Source organism: Manis javanica, chromosome 1, assembly GCF_040802235.1.
Source record: "Manis javanica isolate MJ-LG chromosome 1, MJ_LKY, whole genome shotgun sequence".
NCBI lineage: Eukaryota > Metazoa > Chordata > Mammalia > Pholidota > Manidae > Manis > Manis javanica.
This window is the reverse complement of record NC_133156.1, coordinates 145667273-145694304: the sequence shown is the minus strand read 5'-3', so window position 1 is coordinate 145694304 and position 27032 is coordinate 145667273. Positions and strand designations below refer to the sequence as shown.

Here is a 27032-nt window from a genome sequence, read left to right as displayed (position 1 = left end):
TTTGATTCTTTAGTTATTAACAGCACACCCATTCTTAGCTATAACTCAGCCTCATATCTCCTTGATTTCCAAGTCAAACATGGGAAGAAAGCACGTTCATTCATCTGGTTTTTGATTGAGTGATATTATTTTTAAAATCCACTGCATGTTAAGATGTGGATAAAAACGGGAGGCAAAGTTGAGGCAGTTTTAATTTTTAATTTTGTATTTTATTTTGTTGGCTATTTTAGATGCTTCATTACTCCTGATTCTGGCAATCTCCCAAAAGGTAGAATGTTGTAGAGCAAAACTCAGAAAAAAAAGAGTCACTTCAGTGATTTTCCTACTTAATGATCCACTCAAAGGAGCTGATGCTCGGGTGGGCATAGAATATTCTAGAGGAAAATGGAGGAGGATTTATGTTTGGTATTAATGACACAACTGAGAAATCGCTCTCTCCATCAAAGAGCTGCCTGAAACACTTGGCATTGTTCACCATGCGTGTGGTGGAGACACCATGACAGCATGTGAATCAAACTAATTGTAACTCTTACTTGGTTATGAAAAAAATGACATGTGCGTTCTTCTAAATTAAGTCTTTCTTGCACAAATTACTGGTTGCCACTGCAGATCAAACAACATGTGTTCTGAATTCTGACTGCTAGAGAATTAGCTACTGAGTGGGGGAAATGAGATACTTTTGTTTGCAGCTACACTCAAGTTGACTTCTTTTATTTTTCTGCTTTATCTAAAAATAAGAATTGGAGAACTCTGGTTTGCTTCACCAGCTTCTATAGCAAGAAGGAGACAGGGGTTGTTTAGTGGGGCCCTCCACTTCAGGGAGAGGAAGAGGGGACCCGGGCAGTGTAGGACTGGCCCGAAGTGCAGCTCACAGCAGTGGCCAGCTCAGACGCCGATTCCCTCTTCTGGTTTGTGTGTAGGGGACTTGCTGCCCCATCGTCCTGAACCACACAGGGAGACGGACACTCCTTGACAGCCAGCCATGGAAATCCAGGATGTGGCCAGATTCCCTGTGCTCATCTGCACCATCAGGACACCAGGTGGTGGGGGAGCTGGGGTTTGCTTCCAGCCTTGTGGTCATCCAAGCCCATGCTCAGAGCCACCATGTCCTCCTCCACAGCTGAGAATTCAGTAGTAACTAGGAAATTTTTATTTTTCAAGAAGACTCATTTTATAGCTTTTATCATAAAGTCCAGCACATTGAGTAACACATGAGAGACAGACCATGGAAATCACAGTAGAAATGCCCTTTGGAGGAAGGGAAAAACCCTTTATTGTCCTACTTCAATTGTCAGTGGCCATTCTAAAGTGTCTGTGATGCCTTTAAATGATTTTCGAAAGAAGTTTCTCTACACCAGAAGTCGTCAAACTGCAGCCCAAGGGACAAATGTCATCCACCATCTGTTTCTGTACCGCCTCATGAGCTAATAATGTTTTTTACATTGTTAAGTGATTTTTTTATCAAAAGAAAAATAATATTTCATGACACATGAAAATTATATGAAATTAAACTTTCAGTTCCCATAAATAAAGTCTTGGCACATGGCCCCACTCATTCATTTGCTCAATGTCTGTGGCTGCTTTCCCACTGCAATGGCCAATTTGAACCCTTGTGACAGGGAAGGGCTGGAGCACAGCCTGAGCTATTTATTTCCTGGCCCTTTGCAGAAAGGATTTGCCAGCCATTGCTCCGCACTCTGTGGGTAGAGGCTCTCTTAAGGTCTGATTCCCCCCAGTGTTATGACTCTGCTTCTCTTCTGAGAGGCTCAGGATGCTAGCCTCCCACATCTCCAAGAGGAAGTGGCCCCTTGCCAAGCAGCAGGCCTCAGAAGCTGCCCAACAGCCAGTCCTGCTCCGGAGCTTAGGTGCACCTGGGTGACGGACCCAGAGAAGGTGGCAAGGTGGCGGGCAGGATAGTTAGAGAAGAGATAGGAGAATATTTAAGGAGATGAGAACATTTAAACAAGTAGCTAATGAGGCATTGGAGATGACGAGGCGGTGTGGAGAGGTTTGGGCAGGACGGACCAGGGAAAGGTCTGTCTGCTTGTGGATCTCCAGCAGCCATGTGGGGGCCTGGCAGTGACCACATCCTTCTCTGGACTGTGATGGGGGGCTCTGGTAGGGGCTGAATTGTGTCCCCCCCAAATCCATATGCTGAGGCTCTAAGCCTCAGGACCTCGGGATGTGACTGTATTTAGAGACAGGGCTTTTATGTAGGGGTTTCAGTTGAAGTGAGGCCATTCAAGGGGCACTAATATAGTCTGACTGGTGTCCGTCTAAGAACAGGAGATTAAGAAACAGACACACACACAGGGAAGACCATGAGGACACATGGAGAAGGCAGACCCACAAGCGAGGGGGGAGGCTCAGGAAGGATGCATCCCGGGCACGCCTCACGCTTGGACCTCCAGCCTCCAGAACCGCCAGGAAATGCATTTCTGTTGTGTGAGCCGCCCAGGCTGTGGTGCTTTGCTCCAGCTGCCCTAGGACACTAATGCGGTGCCATCCGGCCACCCTGGCAAGCCCAGCCCTGCAGCCATGCTTAGCTCCATTTCTGCTGCCAACCCCGAGGGTCTGAGTGGGCTCACATGGCCTGGAGGTTGACAACTCCCTTGTTTTGTTCAGCATAAAATAGCCTGCATATGCTTGTGTGAGCAACATGGGGCCATTCTCCAGGGTGTGTGGGTTCCCGTGCTTCCCAGAGGACTAGAAATATAATGTGACTTTATAGACCAAGTTATTCTGTCACATTCTTAAGCAAAACCAAATTTTAAACACATAGCACACACCCAGAAGGCAGTGAATAGGATGCCCAGAGCAGGTGTTCCCACCTCAGCCCTGGTGACACTGGCATCGGGTCCTTCCACGCTTTATCTAAAAAAGTACCCCGAGCCCTGTCAGATGAGCAGCAGCCCCTGCCCTCCACCCACGATCATCCTCCAGGTGTGACAGCCAACAAGCATCTCCAGGCGCTGCCAGATGCCCCCCAGGGGGCACAGAACTGTCCCCAGTTGCAACCACTGGTATAGAGTAAGGCCCCACAGCAAAGGTAATAAGCAGGAGGTGGAGTCAGAAGCTGGGACCCTGACAGTCCACAGTAGCCAGAGCCCTCAGAGGGGGGCTCACAGCTGAGACTGAAGGGCAGACCCCAGGACAGTGGTCGCATCCTGGAAGGCATTTCCCTGAGCCATGTCCCAAAGACCACTGGGACTGTGCCCTGCGCTTCCTACCTGCCTTGACAACTTACATCCTCCTGGTGTGTGGACACTGGGCTCTTCACGCCTGCTCTGTCCCATGTAGGGTGAGGACAGAGGAAGGATGGCTCCTAGGTCTGTCCCCTGTGAGCTGGGGGCCCACAGGGTGGTGTCCACATCTCTGTCAGTCTCCAGCCAACCCAGAGTGCTCTTCCCCCATCCCCGCCACTATCAGCTGTGGTGCTGATGGGGTTTTTGCCTAAGATTTGGGATCTAGAAGGAGCACCCTTTGGGGTGGCTCGAACAGTACTGTTTCCACCAGGCAGTCAGAAACTGAAAATGCCTTGTAGATTGCCTCTCTCCAGGTTTGTGGGTATTAGTAGGAATCTCAGGACTTGTTCTATTTCTTGGAGGGGTGGGCAGGGTTCAGAGCCAAGTGTGCCTGCTCATATTCAGCTCTGGAAACTTCTCTCCCTCCTTGGCCTCTGGGTTTTGGTTTGTGGAGCTGGGGCATGCCCTTGTCCATGCAGCTGCTGTAGTTGGTGAATTTTCTTTGTTGTTTTGTATGATGTTGGCCTATCTTATTGGATATTACAGGAGGGAAGTCCTGCCTCTGCTAGTTTTATATGACACCTGAATTTGGCCACCTCTCTTACTTAGACTTATAGTCACCAACAACTGGAACCGCAGTTACTGGTCATTTAATAACTACAATAAACATCTGGAACTGCAAAGGATATGTCAATAAAATGTATTATGTCTGCCTGCTACTCTCCCTCCTAAGTGATTAGGACTATAAGCCGGGAACCAATGCAAGTGAAAGAGTATAACCCGTAAGAAGTGGGCACCACTAACCATGAAACCAGTGCCAGGTCAGAGAATAGAACAACACACGTGGGCTCCAGCTAGTCAAAGAAAACTTGGCTGTCATCAAGGCTGACATATTTGGGTTTCCTGCATGCCAGGCACTGTTCTAAGTCCTTTTTAAACATTTGCTCCTTTAACCCCATTGCAGCCCTGTTGGTGAGCAGCTTTTTCATCCCCTTTAAAAAGAGGGGCAAGAGCAGGTCTTAAAGAATAAGTAAGAACAAAACAAAACAAAATACAGCAGGAGAGAGAATGCAGGGAGAAACCAGCAGACCTTTCTCTTGGGAATGTTACGCATGAAATCATGCAAAGTCATGTCTGCAGGACAGGGTCAGACTGTGAACGCTGAGGAATTGCTTAGACTTGAAGTTTGGTGGCAGTGGTGGAGGGATAGGTGAGTTCACCAGGTAATCTATAGTGTTTGGATTGATTCTGTTCTACTGCTGCTAGCAAATTCCAATTAGCAGGTACATATCTTTACTAATAAAAGCGTGCATCTACAGGAGAACGTTTGTAAATTCAGTAGCTATTATCATGATTTGTTTTAAATAATTGTTTTGAAAGTTAGTAGACAGTTCTATTTCACTTTTTAAGGTATAGTACTTTAAAACATCTTTTTTTTTTGGTTTTGCAATATTGAACAAAAGATGACTAAGGATCAGATTTATGTGAATGTCAATATTGAATCCAAGTTGAATAAGAAGCCTGAGGTCTGTCAATTGAATTGAAAGTCTGGGGGGCTTCTCTTAAAGATTTTCTGCTCTATCATAATTGCATATATCATATGCATAGAACATCTTGCTTTGGGTGGTGTGGTATGGTATGTTTTTATCAGCTACTAGAAAAGCATTTTAGTAAAATCACTGAGAACAGAACATTCCCAGATATGTCAATGGATCACTGAAGAGTGAATCATGAACCATGTCTGAATGCCATTTCATTAACTTTCTCCTTTCCTTCATGAAATTGTTTATTGAAAGAAATCTGCTCAATCCTTTCCAATTTTCATTTACTCCTATTTTCTTGACAAAAAGTCAACATTAGTGCTCAAAAAACCCTACTTTTTCTTAGCTAATTCATGTGAAAAGCAATCTGAAAATAAGTTGAAATGACTCATTGCATTTGTAGAGAGCTGTTTAATTTCCATCATCTATCTTGTTTATGTTAGGGCATTTCTAAGAATTATTTGCTGAGTGTCAATTTGAGGTAGAAGCCAAAGTGTGCATATGGCAGTAGACAGTGAAGTAGCATTCACGTCATTTCCTCACCAAGAGCCAGCCCCCTTGTGTCTAAACCTAAGCAGTCCCAGTGCCTCCCGGAGCAAGTGTCTGCCCGAGAATTAAAAGAGAGAGAAGTTATGTGCAGAGCTGGACATGAGGTGAATTCACATACAGTCGAGTTGGAATCCAACATAGGTCCGACTTGAGCAGACTGGGCTCTGGGGCTGTCATGGAGAAGCCTGAGCTTCCAGCACCTGTAGAATTATTGACCTTGTATCCACCACGCCTTTGGAACCATGCATGTCGGAGCATCTGTCACCCAGTCTGTGTCTGATGGAAAACACCATAATTTTTTCCCCCATCTCCTGAATCTGAGTGGGCTTGTGTCTCACTCTGAGTACAAGACTATGGGGAGGTGATGCTGTGGGGATGCTGGAACCCCGGCTTTATGCAGCCCTTGAACATCCCCTCTTGCTTTCTGGGACCACTGCCCAAAGGCCATCATCAAGAAGCCAGCCCAGGCTAATGGAAGGTGAGTGGCCACCTGGAGAGAACTGAGGCCAAGCAGCCGCTGCCAGGCAGCTGTGTAACTGGGCCATGTTGGGCCACCCAGCCACTCCACAGAATCATGAAAAAAAAAAATGACAACATTGTTCTAAACCACTAGTTTGGGGGTGATTTGTTTTGCAGCAATAGATACCTGAAATTCCTATTCTCAGCCAGGCTTGAGCTCAAGTTCACATGGGCCCCATAGCTGGTGAGAATAATGTGCTATTTTCCTTAGAAATCACTGCGTAGGATTTAGCATTGTATCAGACATCAGCCTTCCCACCTGTCAGTCTGGTGCTCTTAAAAACCTGTTTGCTGTTTGACAAATACTTGTATTGGCATAGTCACGTTGAGAATCCCAACCTTACATATGCTGATGTAGTTATTCAAATTAATCAATCAATATTTTAAATGTAATATAGCGTCTTCAGTCCTCATTCCCATGCTGATCTCGGTTTGTTTCCTGGCAGAAAGCTCATCTTCTTTTCACTGGGGCAGGGCTGCTGTTCATAAGTTATTCATTTCCCCTGAGCTCTTCACGCTGCGCTCCGGGCTTCCGCGCCGCCCTGCGCTGCAGTGGCAATGAGAGAGCCTTTGACGACATAATTCACGTGAGCACCTAGATCCGTGCCTGCAAATAAGGAAAAGGAGAGTGCTAAGCAGCACACGGCGCCTAAGGCAGCTGAGGGCGGGGAGCACAGGCAGGACAGCTCTCAGGGAGCAGGTGATGGAGGCTGAGTCAGAGACCCCCCCTGAAGAACTAGGGGGGCTACCCTAGTGGAGGAAGGTGGGTGAGAGTGAGAGGGGAGTGAGGGAGCGGGTGGTCCAGGTCCCAGGGGAGCACGCAGGGAGATGAGGGCGGTGCTGGCCCGGCTGCACGTGATTCTGAAGGGCTGGACCACGGGCTGGAGGCGGAAGAGGAGGAACCGAAGGAGGTGGATTGTGCGGCATAGCATGTCCTGTGACATACTGAGAGTTTGGCCCTTGTCGGCGGAAGCAGTCAGAGCTGGGACTGACCTGGTTTGGCTGCTTCCCAAGCTAGAAAGACCTCTGCTGCAGAGAGAAAGGAGGGAGACGGGAGGGCAGGAGGTAGGCAGCCCGGTTAGGAGGCCCAACTTATCACGTGGTGGCAGAGCTGGCAGAGAACTGGGTAATAGCAGTGGGTTGAGGGAGGGCGGCCAGTTCTGCAGCATCAGGGACAGGAATCACTGCCTCACTGGACACGGGGGAGGTAAGTAGGAAAGAGGGGTCAGGAATGAGAGCACGTTTCTGTTTGGACAACTGGGTGGATGGACAGCCTTTAGCCAAACTAAGGTGATGGGTGCCATTTTGGAAATGCTGCATTTGTGTTCTCTGCAAGTGACAGAGACCACTGAGTTTTCACCCAAGACCCATTTCTCTTTCTTCTACAGTAGGAGGATCTTTTCAGTTGGACACTTGCTGCCCTGAATAAAGACATGCCCTAGCATTCCCAAGAGGTGAGCATAGCCTGATGACCTCTGGCCATGGCGTGTGAGAAGTCCTAGGGCACTTCTGAGGGATGCCCAGAGAGGTGTGCTTTCCCATCGGGAAGGATGGGGCCAAGGAAGTCATTGAAGTGACATACCAGAGTCCAGGGTCCAAAGGAATGAAAGTAAGAGAAGGGGAGGGGAGGAAAGTTCAAGGTCAAAGGAGGGGTGTCGCATCCAGAGCAGTGGTTCTCGGCCAGGGAGATTCTTACCCCACCCAGACAGCAGTTGGCAGTGCCTGGAGTCAGTTTGGGTTGCCACAGATGGGGGTGAAGGTCCTACTGCTTCTACTGGGTAGGAGCTCCTGGAGTCTAATCTCAGCCTGTGGGGTAGATGCAGCCAAACATCCTGTAAGCACAAGGCAGCACCCCACAGCCCAGAGCTTCCAGCCTCGGATGCTGCTAGAGCCGAGGGAGAGGAGTCAGGGTTTGGAGGATTGGCAAGAAAGGTAAATGGGTACGAGGAAATGGCATGACCACCTAGAGGTGTTCCAGGTCCTTGCACACACACCAACACGCATGTGTGCCCTCTGCAAGCCAGTCAGCCGCCCTGGCTGGTGAGGCGCAGCCCGCAGGCTTCCAATTTGCTTCCAATGAATTTAAAATTTTGATGAATTCTTAAGAATGCATATGATCAGAATAAATAAATGAGTTAGAAAACACACCAAATCAAGGTGTACTGCTACATTTCCTGTAGGATTTAAACTTGAGTTACCATGTCATGTAACTTGGAGTAAAACCTACAAGATATTTTTCTTAAATTAGAGAAGCTCCATGCTGTGATCTAGTTTTCCTTGTCAGGTAGTGGTGCATATAAGATCCTGAACTAGAATCACTGTTTCTAGCTAATATCTGCTGTGACTTGCTCCCAAGACAGAACTGTTTGTGAGACAGAGGTGGAAGAATCCCTTAAAGAAAATCTTTCATCTGATTATGGAGAATGTATTTTCTAAAGACAAAGTGGAAAAAATTGCTGTGTGCCAACAGCATTCGTACACAGCTCAGGCATGTAGTAAGTTAACAATCTAGCAAAATGCAACAGAAGAGCACCTTTATTCTTGCATGTGAGCCATGGTCATTTGCTTTGAGTTACTTTTAATAAAATTCTAGGAATGTGACAGCCCTTCAGTTTTCACCATGATGATTTTGCTGTACAATTTGCTGCTTGCATCTTTAATTTTTATCTGAGGAAGTGAAGGACATTGCATGATTACCAGAATTAGAATTAGTGCAGTTCTGCTGTCTCTCTTTTCTCATCTACTATTCTTTCCTTGAAAAGTTGATGCTATGCAGAAATGATGGATATGTCTCTTGGCATCAACCGCTTCAGTGCCCAAGGGGACAATTAGTGTCTGAGGGCAGGCACAATATTTAAAGGGCATTATCCATGAGGTTGTGTGTTTGGAAGCTTTTCTCTGGAGACCAGGCATCAGGGCACTTAATTTTTCAGGACATAGAAGCAGATATTTGAACAGATACCTCAGCTCTATCGAGTCCTTGGATCAAGTCTCCAAACCAGCTACTCAGCTTAACATTCCCAGCAGAAGCAGCAAATGCCCACTGCAGCACCCAGCCGTGTGTTCATGAGGGAAATGTCAAGCAGTTTCTTCCAGAAATCTCCTCAGTTCACTCCCTTTTCAAAGAAATCCTTCTGTTGTTAGCTGTGATTTGCTCAGAGCTCCACTGTTGCCCCAGGTGCACTCCTGGCAGGGGTTGGATTGGAAGGTGGAAGGAGACTGAGAGCTGTCAATAGTATAGGAAACTCAGCCCAACAGTAATTTTGCTTTGGGATTCAAATCTCCAGGTTCAGCACAGTTAGGAAAAAGGAGCATTCTTCTCATTGAACAAAAGGAATTGATTGTGCCCAGGACACTCCTGTGCAGAGCAATTTCCCCATCACTAGCTGAGGCTGTTCTTCCTTCTTGTGCCTGTTCACATGTTCTCTCTGTTTTGGGGACACAGTTCAGCAGACTGGTGGAGAAGAGCTCTAAGCCCCGCAGACCTGCTTGGGCTCCAGTCCTGGCTCCGCCATCTGCTTGATGTGTGGCATTTAGCAAGTCACAAACCTGTTTCGGTCTTCAGTTTCCTTCTTGTAAAAACAGAGAAAGTAATACCATCTCCCTCACTGGGTTTGGGGGTGAATTAAACAGGATACTACCTGCAAGCCACTTGGAATTGGAACTGGTGCATGGAACAGAGTCAGTAAATATGTGTTGAATGGGGAAAACAATCTTGAATGAAGTGATTCTGCATCCAGGTAGAGCAGTTCCATAATTTCCTGGGAAGAACAGAAAGTTCATTTCCGTGTAAAAGAGAGTTCTGTTATTCTTTGGTCAACAATTCTGAATGGCCCAAACATGAACTTATAGGCAAGGCATGCATTTGAGGCAAAAATGAGTGGCAACGTGGAAGGAACTAGTCTCTCCAAAGCTGCACGCCCTTCTGGCCCCCACCCCAGCCCTTCACACCTCTCTTACATGCATCAGGGTTTCAGAAACTGGAACACCTAAGCTTAGAATGGCCCACTCCAGACTAGAAGCTCAAGGTACTGAAGGGTGAAATAAAGTAAGCGGTCATTCTCACCGTGTCTAACAGGGAGCTGGAGCTTCACTCCACCCAGCAGACTCCAGTACTCTCCTGTTCAGCACTCATGGTTGGCATTAGGAGCACGGCTGTGTGGCGCTGTGCCACCTTGCTCTGGGCGCCAGCCATACAGGCAACAGAGGTGGCCTCTCATCATAGGGTATCTATATTCTCTCACCCAAGGATTGGATACTTTCTACTTCATGACTGATTTTATTTTCCCCACTACAGGCTCTAGTTTAGAGAATTGAATTGATGGTTGATGTACACAGTTCAAGTTTAGAAGGATCAATTTGCTGTCACCCATGACTACAGACACAGTTTAAAACTTGATTGGATAGCTGCTTTGTTCTCTGAGCTCTCTGAACTGGAGAGCAATCGCATGCGGACATAATTCCATTCTTCCACCTTCTGTTAATGATGTGCTCTCCAAGAGCATCATGGCCGTCCAAGTCTAACTGAGCTCAGCAGCTGTTCTGAGTGGAGAAAGAGCAGTCAGTGGCTGTGAAGTAGGTCTTGACTCCCTAATGACTGTCACCTCACTATAGTCACTCTGAGCTAAACCTGTATCCTAGTTTGCCCCTTTTTTGGTGAAAAATGTTTAAATTTAAATGAAATTGAATGTGACCAGCATTTGAAAACTGAAATGTGTATGCCTGCAATATATGTATAGTGTGCATGCGATCATGTGTACAATGACAGGACTTGCTGTTTTGTAGAAGGGACTGTTCAGCTCCAAAACAGTGAGAGATAAGTTTTAGGAAGGGCCTGCTGGGTTCTATTAAAGGTTGGGAACTTACACAGACGTGGAGAGCAACTCACCTAGTTCAATAAAGGTATTATTTAAACAACCCAAATAGGACTCAAAGGCCAGTGTGATTTGGTTAAGGTCTTCTGAACAGTGGCAGAGAAAAGGCAGGAACCCACATCTCCCCTTTCAGAGCTGTTTCTACTACAAAGTGCAGCTACTGTCCGTCAGACATAGTGGTGATGACTGAATTTTTTGTAAAAATCAAAGAAAGATAAAGGAGGAGCTTTCAAATAGAGTATTCAGTGTGTTCTGATTGATGTGAAGCAAGATTTCTATGAAGACCTAAGAAAAATAAACCAAATTGTACAATGGGAAACAGCACAGTAGGAGTTGTTATGAGAATTTCACTTTGGGGGTGTGCTGGTAAAAACTTCACTTTGGGGGTGTGCTGTGGATGGTGATTGCCACCAATGAAAGTTCTGAAAGACCTGCAGACACGAGACTGGCTGCAGGAGAAGGCAGGAGCTGACAGAGGTGTTGACATATCTCTGTGTACCTGGCAAGTATTTTCCAAGTATAGTGTTTCCAGCATTTGATTTCCAAAGGACACTGAAATTTTTTCATACCGTAGGACCCTTTTGAATGGAATCATCTGTCTCCTCAGCACCATGAACCTGCATGAACCTAGTGGCTGCCAACAGGTCTGATTACTCTCCATTCTGATCATTTTTTCTGTTCCCGATGGAACAGAGCTATCACAATATCCCTTCTGTTCCTTGCATTAGTTTGGCATCCTGGTCTAATTGAATTGCCCTTAAAATAGGAACTAAACAGAAATAAGGAGAAAAAAAAATCAAATTCTTAGGAAAGGAACATATCACTGTCATCCTTTTGAGAAGTAAAGCAGATTTAAATATTTATTGTATACATGGTTTATTAAAGGACAATGTGACATGCATTTCTATATCTTAACTCAAAATATAAGTGCAAGCCTTCTTTGCTTAAACTGGATTTTCCTAGCAACTGAAATAATATCAAAAATCACATAAAAATATGAAGTTATAATACTGCTTTATTTCATTATATTAGAGACTCTTCATAGCACAGAGTGTCCTGAACTTTGATCAATAGTACATTGAAATTTTCTGACTCTGTAGCTCTTCTAATAGGCCCAATCTAATAGAACAAATTCTAGGAGAACTTTATGGCTAATGAATAACAATTAGAGGTTTAATACAGGGATGTGTTGAAATGGACCCTCAAACCAAGACCAAGTTCTTCATCAGATAATCTCTGAATATTCTGGAATTAGACAAATCCTCTGTAGTTAGACGATCTTTTCTAGCAAGAGAAAGAAGTAGTAATGGTGAACCTCAATCAATTTAATGACAACTTGATTTCCCACAAGGCCCCTTAAGGAATTACTCCAGTGTACTGGGAAAGGTAGTGTTGCTCGGTTATATCTTGCATATTAAGCATTTATATTTGCGCGTTGCTTCCAGACCATTTGACAGACCACATGATTACATTAGCAGAAGTCTGAAATATTAATGGAAATCCTAACCTTGTCAGATTATGAATTGAGTTGAAATTTATCACATGTGCCATAATATTGGGATTTTCTTTTAGAGTACAGTATTTTATTAGGGAAGAAAGACAAATTTAAGAGTGCCTTGATTCACCACATCTGAGCTCACCTCGTTGGCCCATGCCGTGGTCATCAGGAGGGCATGTGCAGTCCCTGAAGCACAGATGCTATTCAGAAGCTTCAGGCAGAGGCTTCACCGTGCACTGCTGGGACCAGAATGACACCGCACCGTGGAAGCCTTGGGTTCTTTCATTTGTCTGGTTGGCTGTTACTAAAATCTTTATTCCAGTCACAATTCACACAGATTGTTTAACACTTAAAAAAAAATAAAATTTTGGTCTACACAACATACAAAGTTTACCTCCTGTATTTTTCAAACTACCTGTAAAGGGTCTATATCTGCATCTAAAATAAAGACCAGACCACACTTTAATTTGGTCATTAAATGAAGCTATGGGCATGAAACAGAATTACTAAATTGACTTTTCTTTTTTGTTCATGGAGAATGTCTTTCAGGAAAGTCTGGCTCTGAGTTCTTTTCGGGATTAGTTTATTCTTATTACAGAAAGAAAGAAGATGCTTAGAAATGTCTGTTAGGTTTACCCCAAGCAGACCCTAAGATGAGGATCTGGATATAGTCATTTGGTTGGGAAGTGGTTCCTGGTAGAGGAGTGAGGGAGTGGGCCGGCAGGAGGTCAACCATTGAAAGGAGGCCCTGGTGGAAATAGGGGCTCAGTCCTGCTGGAGACACTCAGAGGGAAGTGTGCTATATGCTGCAGTCCACCCACTGAGGGGTGTGGGCACAGGAGCTGGGGTGTTTATTCATCTATCCCTTCCTCATTGGTTAAGACACAGAAAACCAAGCAGCAAACTGCAGGTGGCCCCTGAGGAAGACAGAGGGAGTATAAGTCGGTCGTTGACAGCACCAGCTGCAAGGAGCATGACTAGAAACTACTGTAAACACTGTAAAAGTCTACTGATTGTTTTAAATTCTATGGAAGATGGCGCCAAATCTATGTGCACACACAGATAATCATCATAAGATAATAGTACAGAACTATGTAAACTGAGCATTGTGCTTCGGCACAATTTAGTTTTTCTAAGCCCTGAGGCATCTGCCACCCATCAGAAAGAGTGCAGATTTGGTTTTAATCTAATTAAGTCAATCACCAGACATCTCTGTAGACACAGGTTCCACTGAACTTTCCAAATACAGAGCCGAGGTCCAGATTCATAATCTTATATTCTGCATGCTGACATTTCTTATTGCTGCTTTAGAAGTTAACGAATTTATATTCAACGTCATTTGCTTTGATTATGACAGATTTGATGGCATCTTGGAGTAACATGCCTCTCTGTTCCCCCATCTTGGGGTGCTCTGTTCATGTGTTCAAGTGTGACCAGAAAGGTTTCCTAATTTTTATTGATGGCAATTTCACACTTTCTTTACCAGCTTTCCTCTATTTGTTAAAGTACATTTTGGACATTCTGACTCCTTTTTTGCCTCTTACCCAATCACCCAATACATTGATCAATAAACAGAAAGAAGAAACAGTGACCATCCCACACAGAATGACTCAGTAATCTAGTACAGTCAACATCTAAGGAAATGGATTCAGATGATGCAGAGCTCAGTCCCAGACTTTAAGGGACAAGGTCTGTCTGCTAAGGACTTCCCTTGGATGTGCTGTGTGTTTTATGACATAGCTTCCCAAATATCTAACCATCTTGTTGGTCACAAAGGCCAAAACAAGGAAGAATTGAAGATGAGTGGCAAATGTACGTCCTGGGAGGATGGGCAACCAAAGGTGAGTAGACGATGGAGGAACTTTTTATATCAAGCTTACAAAAGGGAGTTAGGTGCCATTTACTTCAAATGTAAATCCTGTTGTCCTTTTCAAGTGAGTTCTGAGTGCAGAAAAGAATCAGATTTGTATTGATACCAGGCCATCAACCAATCATATTGAATTCTCAATTTGTGCCTGACAAGGACACAGACTTTTTTTTGAGTTTTATAGTATGAACAACTTACTTTGATGTCATCAGTAGGTTCTTGGTATTCTCAGTTCCAAGTGTCTCTATTTTTCTGGGGCCTCCTCTTTCTTGACTAAACCAAAATATTACTTGATTTCTTTTTCCATTGTTGAAATCAGTATTACCCATCCTCCTGGTGTTGCTCATCCCAGCCTCTGGGATGCTGAGATGTCTTACACAGTTGGAACTGTGTCCTCCTCTTTCAACATTTTGCTTAAGTCTAAAATTTTGAACTCATCTCCTTACCTTTAAGCTACATGATGCTTCTATGTTGTTACATCGTTAGTGAAATTTGGAGAATAATAAAAGGGGAATTAGAGCTCAGAATAGGAATCAAATCAAAGTATAATTCCAAATGGTTGCTGATGTTCACCAGCCATTTCCCAATTTGGGGGCACTCAGTGTTCCCTCCCCTGGGGGGCAGCCTGCTGATAGGAAGCTCCAGTGTCTCCCCCACTACATGGCTCTTTGGCTGCTTCCCTCTGTTCTCCTGGCCCACACCCACGGTGGGATTGTCTACCAGAGAGGAAAACCTAAAGCAATCACTCCCTTATTTGCAGAATAGTTAGGTTTCCGTTCATGTGAACATCACTGATCCACGTTTTGCCTCGGTCTGACATTTATGATCAAGAAGGTCATTGATATGATTTTAAAGCCTGAGCACTGTCTCCCTGGTCTCCACTGTAACCAGCACCAATGAGCAGAAGCTTTGGATTTGGGGTTTTCTTTAATGTGCCCAGATAACATGCACAGCAGATCATTCATTCATTCATTCAGTAAATAACTACAGAGCAAATGCTGCTTTCCAGGAACTCTTCTCCCAGGAGAACACTTCCCTTCCTACCCCCAGTCTCTCTGGGTAGAAGGAACCACCTTAGGGAATTTACCTCCAATGTCCACAATAAAACTTCTACATTTCCTCCTCTACAAAACAGAATAACAACAAAAAGTTGTAAAAATACTTGGATTTGTCCATCCTTCCCCCAAAGACTGAAATATCTACAAAGTCTGTTTTTCCAGATATACCAGCTTTCTTTTCATTAGGATTTTCAAAATTTATGTTTCTTTGGTATATCTGCTTATTTCCAATATTTCTGTATTCCCATATTTAAAATGTGTTTATTGTAAGTAGAGTTAAATTTTGTCTTTTGAAAAACCCAATCTGACAATATTAGTCAAATAACTGGAGTTCATTTATATTTAATGTAATTTCTGGTACTAGGCTAATAGCTGCCACTTGATGATTTATTTTCTATTTGAACTATCAAAACAGGTTTCCTTTGACTCTTGTTTGTTGACTTATTTTAGATTAAGAATTTATTTTCCATTTTCACTGTTAGCCCATTACTCATACATTATTTTTGCTGCTAATGTAGAAATGGTATCCACAGTTGATTTGTTGAAACCTAATAGTAATTGCTGTCTTTACCATTTTCCACACAATCCTAGACCTCAGGACATTTTAACTCCACTCACCCCATCTCATTGTTTGCGTTATGTCATGGTAGATTTCATTTCTGTTATATCTTAGATAACACGACATTATCCTCATTATTTTGTACAATTCAGATTAATGTATATTTCCCCAGATGTACATATGGACATTTATGGACTTAAAAACTTTTGATTTCCTCATTTCATTTCTTAGTTTAAATGGAAACATCAAGGAGAATTTAACAGAAAGTAAATGGGTGAATAAACAAATGAATAGACAAATGACTAACTTTCAGTTACACCAGTCCTGATAACACTGAGCCCACCCCCCACAGGCATCTGCTCCGTCTCCTGTTGACGTTGCATATGAATTTCCCTGGAGCAGGCTCAGGGTGGGCTGTGGTGAGGGTCTTCCCGTTTCAACATGGCCTGCTCTCTGCAACCTCAGCACAAGTTCCCAGCAGCTGACAAAGTGATGTGCACGGGGGTGGCCCAGGTCATGGCACCTGGCCCGGTGAACTTGGGGACAAAACTCAGTTTCCCCTCTTCCCCTACTTTTTCACCATTTTGTGTACAAAACAACTTAAGAGAGAGAGAGAGAAAAAATGTAGAAGATGGAAAAAATGATTCATTCAAATGTTCTTTTAATCAACACAGAATATCAGTTGCCAAATTCACAACACCTGAAGAATATGGTGTTTTCTACACTAATGTTTAAAATATTCTAGGATGAATATAAACTTTCTAAGATTGCCTCTGTGATTCTTTCTCAAAAAAAAAATGTATATTTTCCTTAAAGAGAATGGAAAAGTGCCACTCTAAAATAAGCATATATTAAAATAAGTGTAATATTTCATGTTATTATTTATTGAATTTGGAGACCAAAAATATAAGCAAAACTCATATGTTGCCATTTATGTGTGTTCCACCCATAATTTCTTATAGCTGACATTTTATAGAAGCTAATATTTCCGACTCCGTCTTTCTAATAGTTTAGGCTCACTAAAGGGGTGGTCATCATAGAGGAAATGAAATATTTGAAAATATTTGACTATCTTATTTAGGAGACGTGAAAAATCAGTGGACTTTCCAAAATGCAATAAAACTTGTACTTTATCTCTCGAATGAACAAGCAGGCAAAAATGAGTGTTTTCTATCAGACTATCCACTGGTTTCTGGCATTTTAATATTCTTTCTGCTTCACTACTTTAAAATGAAAATAGATAAATAATAACCTTGGGGGAAATGACTTTGCCCCCTTCTATTCTGCACGCTGAAGAACAACACATACTTAGAACTCAATAAATAATAAGTAATGATAGCACAGTGACTTGAGAAGATTTGATTTTTTTTCAGTATGTATTTGTAGAATCTTTATTTTAACTTGTTTGAAAGAGCCCTGAGATTGGCCCGCTACCAGTCAGTGAGAGTCTTAGATGTTCCTCGGGTATTTCCGTAATGATCTGCCATCTCTGGCCTCCTACCCCTCATTCCAGGAGCGGCTGCTGCTGTCCCTGCTGCCCGCACACATAGCCATGGAAATGAAAGCTGAGATCATCCAGAGGCTGCAGGGCCCCAGGGCCGGCCACATGGAAAACACCAACAACTTCCACAACCTGTATGTCAAGCGACACACCAACGTAAGGTCTGCTGCTCTGTTCTGCTCCCCGGCAAGCCTGAGAGCCCATCTGTGGAGTGGGGACATTTTTAACTGGGAGCCTACATCCTACATGTCGTGTCTCCCTTGGAACTGTTAATGTGGAGTGCTTGAGTGCTTGACATTCCATCCACCTTTAAAAATACTTCTAATTAAAAAAAACTTTTTTTTGCAAAGTCCTCACCACCTGGGGGGATTAATAAAAAGCTAAACATACTCGAAGAGTATTCACACATGTTAAGGAGTAAAATGATTTACAGCACTGGGCTGCCCTCAAGCTTTTAAGTGTCTCTCCTAAAGAATTAAAGAACCAACATTCATAGTAACTGACAACATAGTGCTGTTTTCAGCCTTAACTGTATGAAAATAAACAATGCCCCTCCCATCTTAGGAAATATTTTTAAGTCCTGTGCTGGATATTCCAAACATGTACAGGTAAACATGGCTGTGTCTATGAATATAAACAGGATCTCAGAATATCTTCAAGCTGTAATGTAATCCAGCAACAAATAGACCTACGAAAATGACAGAAGACACCTCCAGCCTCAGGCACTTGGTAAAGGCTCCTCGTGTGATCTCTATGAATTATCAATTTCTGCATAACAAATACCCCAAGTTTAGTGGCTTAAAACTACAACAAACATTATCTACCGTTTCTGTGGGTTGGAATTTGGGAGCCGCTTAGTCAGGTGGCTCTGGCTTATGCTCTCTTATAAGGCTGTAGGCTAGGTGTCAGCCAGCTTTGCTGTTGATCTGCTGCTCAGGTGCCCCTCCTGTGGTTGGCAGGTCCACCTGGCTGTTGGCTGGCAGCCTCAGTTCCTCACCACTGGACCTTTCCGTAGGTAGAATGTCCTCACAGCGAAGCAGCTTGCTTCCCCAGAGTGAAGATCCAAAACAGAGCTAGGTGGAAGTTGTAATATCTTTTATGATCTAGCCTTGGAAGGCCACATCTGTCATTTCTGCAATATCACAGTGATTACACAGGTCAGCCCTATCCAGTGTGGGAGGGGCTCTTACTCAGGCGTGAGGTTCAGAAGGTGAAGATCCCTGGGCCCATCTTGGAAGCTGACTACCTCATTACTGAAGGCAAAGGATTGGTGAAGCAGCTTCAACTGCCTTCAAAGATTATCTAGAATATGTTTGCAGTATTGGATTAAATTTAAATTCATAGAATATATTTGGGATCCTAAAGTAACTTAGAACTGTAAAAGCTTAAATGGCATAGACTAGCAATTATTTTTAAAAGAGATGCAAAAACATATGGGACTTTCATCCTGCAACAGGATGGGTATAACCAAAGCAGCAGCATGATGCCTGGGTTATGCAGATGCCCAGTCAGCATCCGAGGGCTTGGGGTTTTTAGTGAGAATTACTAGGTTTGCAGATAGTAACAAAAAGGTCAGTTGCTGAGTTTTAGTTCTCCTTTGAACCATTCATTCAATGAAATGTCTATTCTCAGTTAATAATGTTTACTAGCTCTTTACTATCTAAGGATAATAAGGAGGAGGAGGTGAGAAGGTAGAGAGGAATTTATAGACATAGAAGTAACAGCGACCAGCTGCTTCCTGAATCTGCATCATCTTCCTCTGACTCCTTCTGCTACTGCTGAAACATTCACAAATCCATCACATCTTTTAAAGTAAACACACATCCCTTAATCCAGCGCCCTCACCCAACTCTGAAACTACTTCCAGATTCTAGAAAGATTTTTACACATTCTCTAACTAGTCTTCCTTACCATGCTACCTGAATCTCAAAATGCTAGCTGGAATTGTAGGCGCCTTTATGAGGCCTCTATACAAACCATAAACATGTTATTGTACAGAAAAGGGGTAATGCTCACCCTACTGCTGTTTCCCCATCATGACCCCTCAAGATGAACCAAACAAGGACAAAACTCAAAGGAATCTCACATTTGTCCCAGAGCATGTGCATCTGTGAAGGGAAGGTGCACTCTCCTTTCCGAAGAGTGACTGTCCTGGACTCTTCAGCTTCTTGCCCCCCACCCACTGCTCTCTCCACTCTGCTCGGTGCCTTTATACACTTACTCTCACTGTCATTGGACATTGTTGGCCTCCTTATCTGCTTAGCGGATTGCCCCATTAGGAAAATGTACCCAGTCCACTTCAACCTGGTAGGATGGAGTAATCCAGAATCTTTCTTAAGTACTTACTCTTCTTAAAAAAAAACTATTATTCTAACTTTTTGTTTGAATCAATAAAAATAGAATTTGACTTTTATTATTGTGTTTTTTCTACTTTAAGAATTCTTACACTATAAATGTACATAACAATTCAAAATACAAGCACACTCATTTGATGTCAGAATTATGACAGTGTCATGAGCCCTCACGATGGACAATTATCATGTAAAAGAGGGAAGGAGGGACTGGCCTGAGGGAAGAAAGGTGATCAGTAATAATGGGCTAGAATGGACAAAGGCATCACAGGACTCTTCTCTCCCATTTTAATTATAGAAATTTAGCATAAAAAAGATTTTTTTAATAGGAAAGGTGAGCAAAATGTTTGTGCATTCCCTAGCTAGGGAAATGACATTTTTCTTATGAAAATATATAACAAATTTTCTTATAAGATATAAAATAAGATTATACATTTTTAATGGGAAAAACTGTCATTATCTTGTTAATGAATATAAACTTGCAAACACTGGCTCCTGTTCCCACAGTATCCTGTATGCTGACATTGTGGGGTTCACCCGGCTGGCCAGTGACTGCTCCCCAGGAGAATTGGTCCACATGCTGAATGAACTCTTTGGAAAATTCGATCAAATTGCTAAGGTGAGTACTAGTATTCCCTTTGACTTGGAGCATACATAAAATCTTGGCTTGCTAGCTCTAGTCCCTTACCAATTTTTTACTTTTTCATAAAAAATGTACCCTTGAGAAATGTGGTGTGTGAATTTGTTAGATTCATTTGCATTGGGCCCTGATAAATCTCAGACCCGTATCAGGATGAAAAATGCTGTAGCATTTAATTAGCACGTTTTCATCTATTCTTAAAACTTCTGCTTACATATAAATCAGCACACATATAATAAGTAATAAGTACATTCAAGATGATGAGATTTAATTTGCACATCTCTCTGCTCTATGCGGCTCTACACCTCTTTTTAGGCATTTCCATGTCAAACAGTTGGAAACGATATCCTCTACTCCAGTCGGAACTATCATGCACACATATGGCTAAGCAGCACTCTGGAAGAACCCCTAAATACCTTCTGTTCAAGCCCTGTACTTACTATTGTCTCACTTTATCCATGACCCTTGTGCCACTTGGGAAATGTGAATTCAGTATTTGCCATCCCTGTGCTCATTTATGGGAGATTACCCAGAGAGGAATGATGCCAAGTGGGCTAAAACCATTCTAGAATTTATTTATTGGAACATTATTCTGGTGGGAATGTTGATGAAGAAATTTTGTTTTCTTTCTTGCCAGCCCTTTCTCATAAAATGTTTCCAGTCAGCCTAATTCTTTCTTTGAATTGTTTCCAACAAAAAATACTTTATGATGCTTATTAAAATGCACTACTTACCTATGGAAGAGTTGGTCCCAAATTTAGCTCGCTGCAAGATTCATCTTACTTGTGATGAATACTGAACATCACAGCTGAGCCTCGTGGGAATCAATGGGCTTTCTGACCTTCACAGTCACTCTGGGTTGATTTTCCATGAGGTGTCTTACACTGCCCCACTGGCCATGACATCTCTCACTGGAGATTTAAAAAAATCAGTGTGTTCTCTACTTCCTTCCTTTAACAGACCAAAGGAAAAGGTTGAGATTTATGAGTGCTCATTTATAGGAAAAGGAAGGTTGAAGTTTGCTGTTTTGAAAGTTTGAATTAATGAAAGGTTGTTTTTGCTGAGCTACTGGTTGGTCGCATGGGAAAGAAATGTCCCTACCTTGGCAGGTCCCAACATAGCTCCAGTATTCCTGTGACATTCTCCCTATGTGTGGGTCTCTGGGTCCAAATTCCCCCTTTTTATTGAAGCACCAGTAATTTTGATTAGGGGCCCACCCTGCACCTGTATGACCTCATCTTAAGTAATTCTATCTGTAATGAGCCTAATGACAAATAAAGTCATGTTCCCAGGTACCAGAGGGCTTAGCATCTCAGCGTATGAATTTGGGAAAGACACAACCCATTGCCTATAACAGAAGTACTCAGTGTGACTTCCTGTTCCTAATCATTAATACAAAAGATATCCAGGCAGAATCAGAGTCTGGCCTAGGATGGCTTGGTCCATCCGTTGTTGGGTATGAGGGCAGCATGATTCATGGTTAAATAACGTGGAGTCGGGAAGGGTCGTGAGCAAACAGCACAGTCATTGGGTGAATATTGCATAAAGCCCATCATTTTAAGCTGTGAAATTCAAAATCATGGCTCATTTCCTGTTTCTATTTTTCAAACAAAATTTAAGCCACTTTATAGAGGTATAATTAACATACAAAAACTTGTACATACTTAATGTATGCAACTTAATGAACTTGGGAATAAGTGCAACCGTTGAAACCATCACCACAGTCTATGCTGTAATCATATATGTTCCATTAGAAAGTTTCCTTTCTTTTTCTTTCCTTCCCTCCTTCCTTCCTTCCTTACTACCTTCCTCTTTCTTTGCTTTTCTTTCTTGTTCTCCTTCTTCTTCTTGTTCTTTTGCTATTAAAATACTTAAGATAAGGTCCACCTTCCTTGCACATTTACAAGTATACAATTCAGTATTGTTAACTATAAACACTATGCTCTACAGTAGATCTCTAGGACTTAGTCATCCTGTATAACTGTAACTTTGTACCCTTGGACCAGTTCCTCCCTACCCCATGCCACCCCCACCCACCATTCTCTGACTGTTCTAGATTCCTCAGGTAAGTGGGATTACATAGTATTTGTCCTGTGTCAGGCTTATTTTACTTTGCAAACCAAATTCAACAGCGCATGAAAAGGACAATACACCATGACCAAGTAGGATTTATCCCTGGATTGCAAAGATGGTTCAACACACATAAATCAATCCATATGATAAACTACATTAACAGAATGAAAGACAAAAATCATGTGCTTATCTCAATACAGGCAGAAAAAGCACTTGACAAAATTAAACACCCTTTCATAATAAAAACTCTCAGCTTATAATGTATAGAAGGAACTTACTTCAACACAGTAACAAATAGTTTTTCCTCTAAGGTTGGAAACAAGGCAAGGATGTCTACTTTCACTAATTCTGTTCAACATAGTACTCAAAGTCCTCTGCAAGAAAAAGAAATAAAAGGTATCCAAATCAGAAAGGAATAAGTAAAATGATCTCTGTTTTCAGATGACATGACATTATAAATAAAAATCCCAAAAGAGTTTGCAAAAACCTATTAGAACTGATAAAAAAAATTCAGTTAAGTGGCAGATATAAAACCAATGTGCAAAAACCAATTGTGTCTCTATACACTAACAATGAAGTATCTGGAAAGGAAATCAAGAAAATTCCATTTATATTAGTATCAATAAGAATAAAATATTTAGGGATAAACCTAACCAAACAAGTGAAAGAAAGTAATAAAACATTGATGGGAGAAATCTGGAAAGACACAAATAAGTTGAAAAATACCCCATGTTCATGAGTTGGAAGAATTAATATTGTTAAAATGTTCATAATACTCAAAGCCATTTATAGATTCAGTATAATACCTTTCAAAATCCTGATGGTGCATTTTTACCATGATTTTTAAAAAATCCTAAAATTCATACAGAACCACAAAAGATGCCAAATAGTGAAAGCAATTTTGAGCAAGAAGAGCAAAGTGGGAAGTATCACACTTCCTGTTTCAAAAGATGCTATGAAGCTTCAGAATTGAAACAATATGATAGTGGCAGATAAAACAGACAAATATACCAATGGAACAGAATAGAGAGAGCAGAAATAACCCATACACACATGGCCAACTGATCTCCAATAACAGTGCCAAGCATTAGCTGTTATTAACCTTAACTTTTTTTTCTAGATTCAACATATCTAGGAAGTATGGAGGGGAAACTCTAACAAATAACTATTATTTACATTTTCAGTTACTTAATGATATTTTTATCAGAAATTACTAGACATATTATCTGTAGAGCCAAAGGTAGGTATAAAAATATGCCCTAGCCTTTGTGCTATTAGACAGGGAAAGAAATAGGCAAAATCTTCAGCACACCCTAACACATGCTTAAGAATAAGATCTTATGTCCATTTATTATTTCAAACTTGTTCAGTTTATACAGAAGCCTGTATTTGTGTTAAGTAGGAAAACATCTGTGTTTGGCACATCTTTATTCTGTTTTCTTTTAGTGAACAGTCTGTCAGCTAGCTGAAAAGGTTGGAGGTGGATGTAGGATTGCTGCATATGAATGAAGTTAATTTCATTATATAATAGAAATACAAGCCAGCCAAGAACAATAATGAATTAGTCTAATTTTATATTAAAATAATTTAACCTAAAATCACAATTAAGTTTTAAGTTACTTGGCAGTGTTGAATGGTGTCTTATTATATTGTGGAGATGTCTGTCAGAAGATGCATGTTTGCAGGTAACAATCTGCTTTGGCTTTAAAATAAATGAAGACACCCATGAGCACAGTGGGTGGAGATAAAAGATCCTAATCCCTACAGAGCTCTGGCTGCCTTTCTCTGCCGTGAGAAGACCTCTGTCCACAGAATGTGTCCTTCTACCCTCCATGTCTGGGAATGTTTGGACTAAAAAGAATGATCCTGTCATTACACATCTGCACTAATGTTAAGTGTAAATCATTCCAGAACATTCTCTTTATTTTTTCTTTCTTCCTCCTCTTCTTATCCTTCCTTTTTTTGGGTGAGGATGGTTCATTTTTATTGGTTAATCAAGGGAAACCTAGCAAGTTCTCATTTCCCCTTCCCCAAAATGCAGTCCACTGTGCCAATGTCAGTACAACTAGCAATCAGTGATTCTAAATAGTTATGTAAGTGCTTATTGCAGCTGAAATTCTCTGATTTCTTCTTCCAGGAAAATGAATGCATGAGAATAAAAATTTTGGGAGACTGCTACTACTGTGTGTCCGGACTCCCTATATCACTCCCTAACCATGCCAAGAATTGTGTAAAAATGGGGCTGGATATGTGTGAAGCCATCAAGTAAGTGTGATGCGTAGGAAGATCTTTTTTAACCATTTAATCATCTTGAGTTGTAATTCTCACTCACACCTAATTCTCTTTCTGTCTCTGGCATTAAGTACATCACTGTATGTTGTGCAGAGACCCATGTACTGGCATGTGAGTAACTCAGTCCAAAGTATGACCTCTGTAAATGTTCTGTATGTTCTTGTAAGATTTTGGCAAAACCAAGTTAGAAACCTAATGGCAGGGACGGTCTTGTTTGTTTCAAAAGTGATCAAAAAATGTAAACATCTTCTTTGATCTTAAGGAAAAGTTTCTACTCTTAATTCTCTCTCTTGATTTCTGGCAAATGCTATGACTACGCTCAAGTTCTAAGAGAGAAAGGAGTTTTGACCACCAGACTGCACTTAAGTTAAAAATCCAGTCCCCAAACTACTTCATCTAGTCAAACATGCTTAGCTCTGTGAATTTAGTTTCACTTTATATCCCTAGTTATATTTTCTATATTATATCTTTTCCTTATAATTCTAGAGATTTACTTATGTGGAATAATGCTATCATTACAGTTGACAGGTTTAGAGCAGAAGTGTGAAATACAAAGTTGGTTTTCATTGCAAGAACCATAATGCATGCTTCTCTAGTAGGGAATGCCCTTTGTAGAAGCCAGAATATTCTTATAAATGGTAAACACTCTTGTCTGTTGATTGTATGATTGAAAGAGTATAGGTCATTGGGGTTTTTTTGATTGCCTGTCTTAGTCAAGTGATTTTGCCTTATCCTCCACATATTTTTGGTCTAAAAAGGATAGGAATTGTGTGTGCCTAATGTACTATTTGACTAAATGGGGCTTTAGGGGGCAACAAGACAGGCTCTTCCTGTGTTTAGCCCATCATGTACATAGGTCCTGCACTGAAGTGGCAAAGGTTTGCAGGTGGGGTTCCCAGCACTGCTTGGGGCAAATGTAATGCAGCCCCTCAGTGACGCCTCAGTTGAGTCTGGGAGGCCAAGTGTTCCAGATCCACTAACTCACTGGCAATTGCTACAGGCCACTGCAGGGCAGGCAGGGAATGGGAGGCAGTGGACAGAGTTGAGTCAGAGAAAGAATTGCAGAGGGAAGGCAGTAGGTGTGGACTCTGCTTCCCACATGAAGTTCACTGCGCTGCAAGAGCCATGACCTACTTGCTTCTTCCTGTAAGTGGATCGTTCATCTTCTCTGATGTATGAAAAATACTTCTACTTTATTTCAAAAGTAGCTAACTATTCCCAACACTATGGTTGAGACAATGTAAGTGAATCTAATCAGTGGAACTAATAGGTTTCCTTAAATTTATAAGTCACTTTCAGAGGCAACCTCAGGTGTTGGTGTCAAACACAAAGTGAAGTGGGTTCTATTGGGGGGAAGGCGTTTTTCTTGGTTTCCTTTTCAAATAGATGTGGGGCAGATTTTATGAAGACAAATTGATGTACTATGTGCATCAGTGACATACTGGATTAAACAATCCACCCTTTTATCAGAGCATGAGTTCTGCTTTAGTCAGCTCCTCCAATCTTGTTATGTTTACCTTATTCCAACATGTTGCCCAGCTTTAGGAGCAAAAATTCTCATGTGCTGTCTACTGGCATATTACCAGTTCATCAAAAAAAGTAAATCTTTTTTTCTTATTACCTTTTTTTATTGTGGCAAAATACACATGACATAAATATTGCCCTTTCAACCATTCTTACTTGTACAATTCAGTGGCATTAAGTGCGTTCAAAATGTACAACCATCACCACCACCTACTTCCAGAACCAAACAGAAATCCCTTCCTTGCCCATTAAAGCAATGACTCCCCACTCCCTCTCCTCCCGGCCACTGGTAACCCCAATTCTACTTTTGTCTCTATGAAGTTTCCTATTCTAGATAGTTCATACAGTGTAGTCATACAATACCAGTCAGTCCCTTGGTGCCTGGCGCATTTCATTTAGTTGTCAAGCTTCACCCACATTGTGTCGGTACTTTGTTCGTGTTTATGGTGGAGTATATTCTGTGGTATGTACAGACCACACGTTACTCACCCACTCATCATAGACACATAAGCGGTATCGCATGTGTCCAGAACCTCAGTAATGTTGGCAGATTTGAGGAACCTCTCCAGAGCTCTCACGACTAAACTGGGGCTTCACATCAAGCAATGGCTGCGTGTCCCCCTTTTCTGCCACTATTGACTCCCTCATTCTTCCTCTATTATATGTCACCTGTTCAGTCCTTAGACAGTTGACAGAGTGATCAATAATAGGTTATTTTATCATATTCCCCATAAAGGGCAGGGAAAGACAGGGCACCTCAGCAAATCAGGAATTCTTACTCTTTCTCACATACAAGGGCAAGCATTTCCATTCCCATTTATTGAACCATAAGATGAGGATGGATACAGGAATTTTCCGTTTTTTAGCTGGTGAGGAGAAAGAGCACACTTGGTGCTTGGAGTTTTGCCAGGTTATCTCCAGTTTTTCACAGGAACCGGCAA

The 27032-nt window shown here is 42.1% G+C and overlaps 1 protein-coding gene across 4 annotated transcripts in view; it reads left to right on the top strand.

Moving 5' to 3' along the window:
- Window positions 1-27032, top strand: part of ADCY2 (adenylate cyclase 2) — a 401614-nt gene that overhangs the window by 260435 nt on the left and 114147 nt on the right. For all 4 annotated transcript variants that reach the window (XR_005063085.2, XM_073238029.1, XM_037024865.2 and 1 more), the window contains exons 5-7: window positions 17224-17372; window positions 20070-20181; window positions 24413-24540. Coding sequence is in view for 3 of the 4 variants with exons in the window: in XM_073238029.1 (XP_073094130.1) it covers window positions 17224-17372; window positions 20070-20181; window positions 24413-24540 (389 nt within the window). In the remaining variant the exon portion in view is untranslated. The remainder of the gene's footprint in view (window positions 1-17223; window positions 17373-20069; window positions 20182-24412; window positions 24541-27032) is intronic.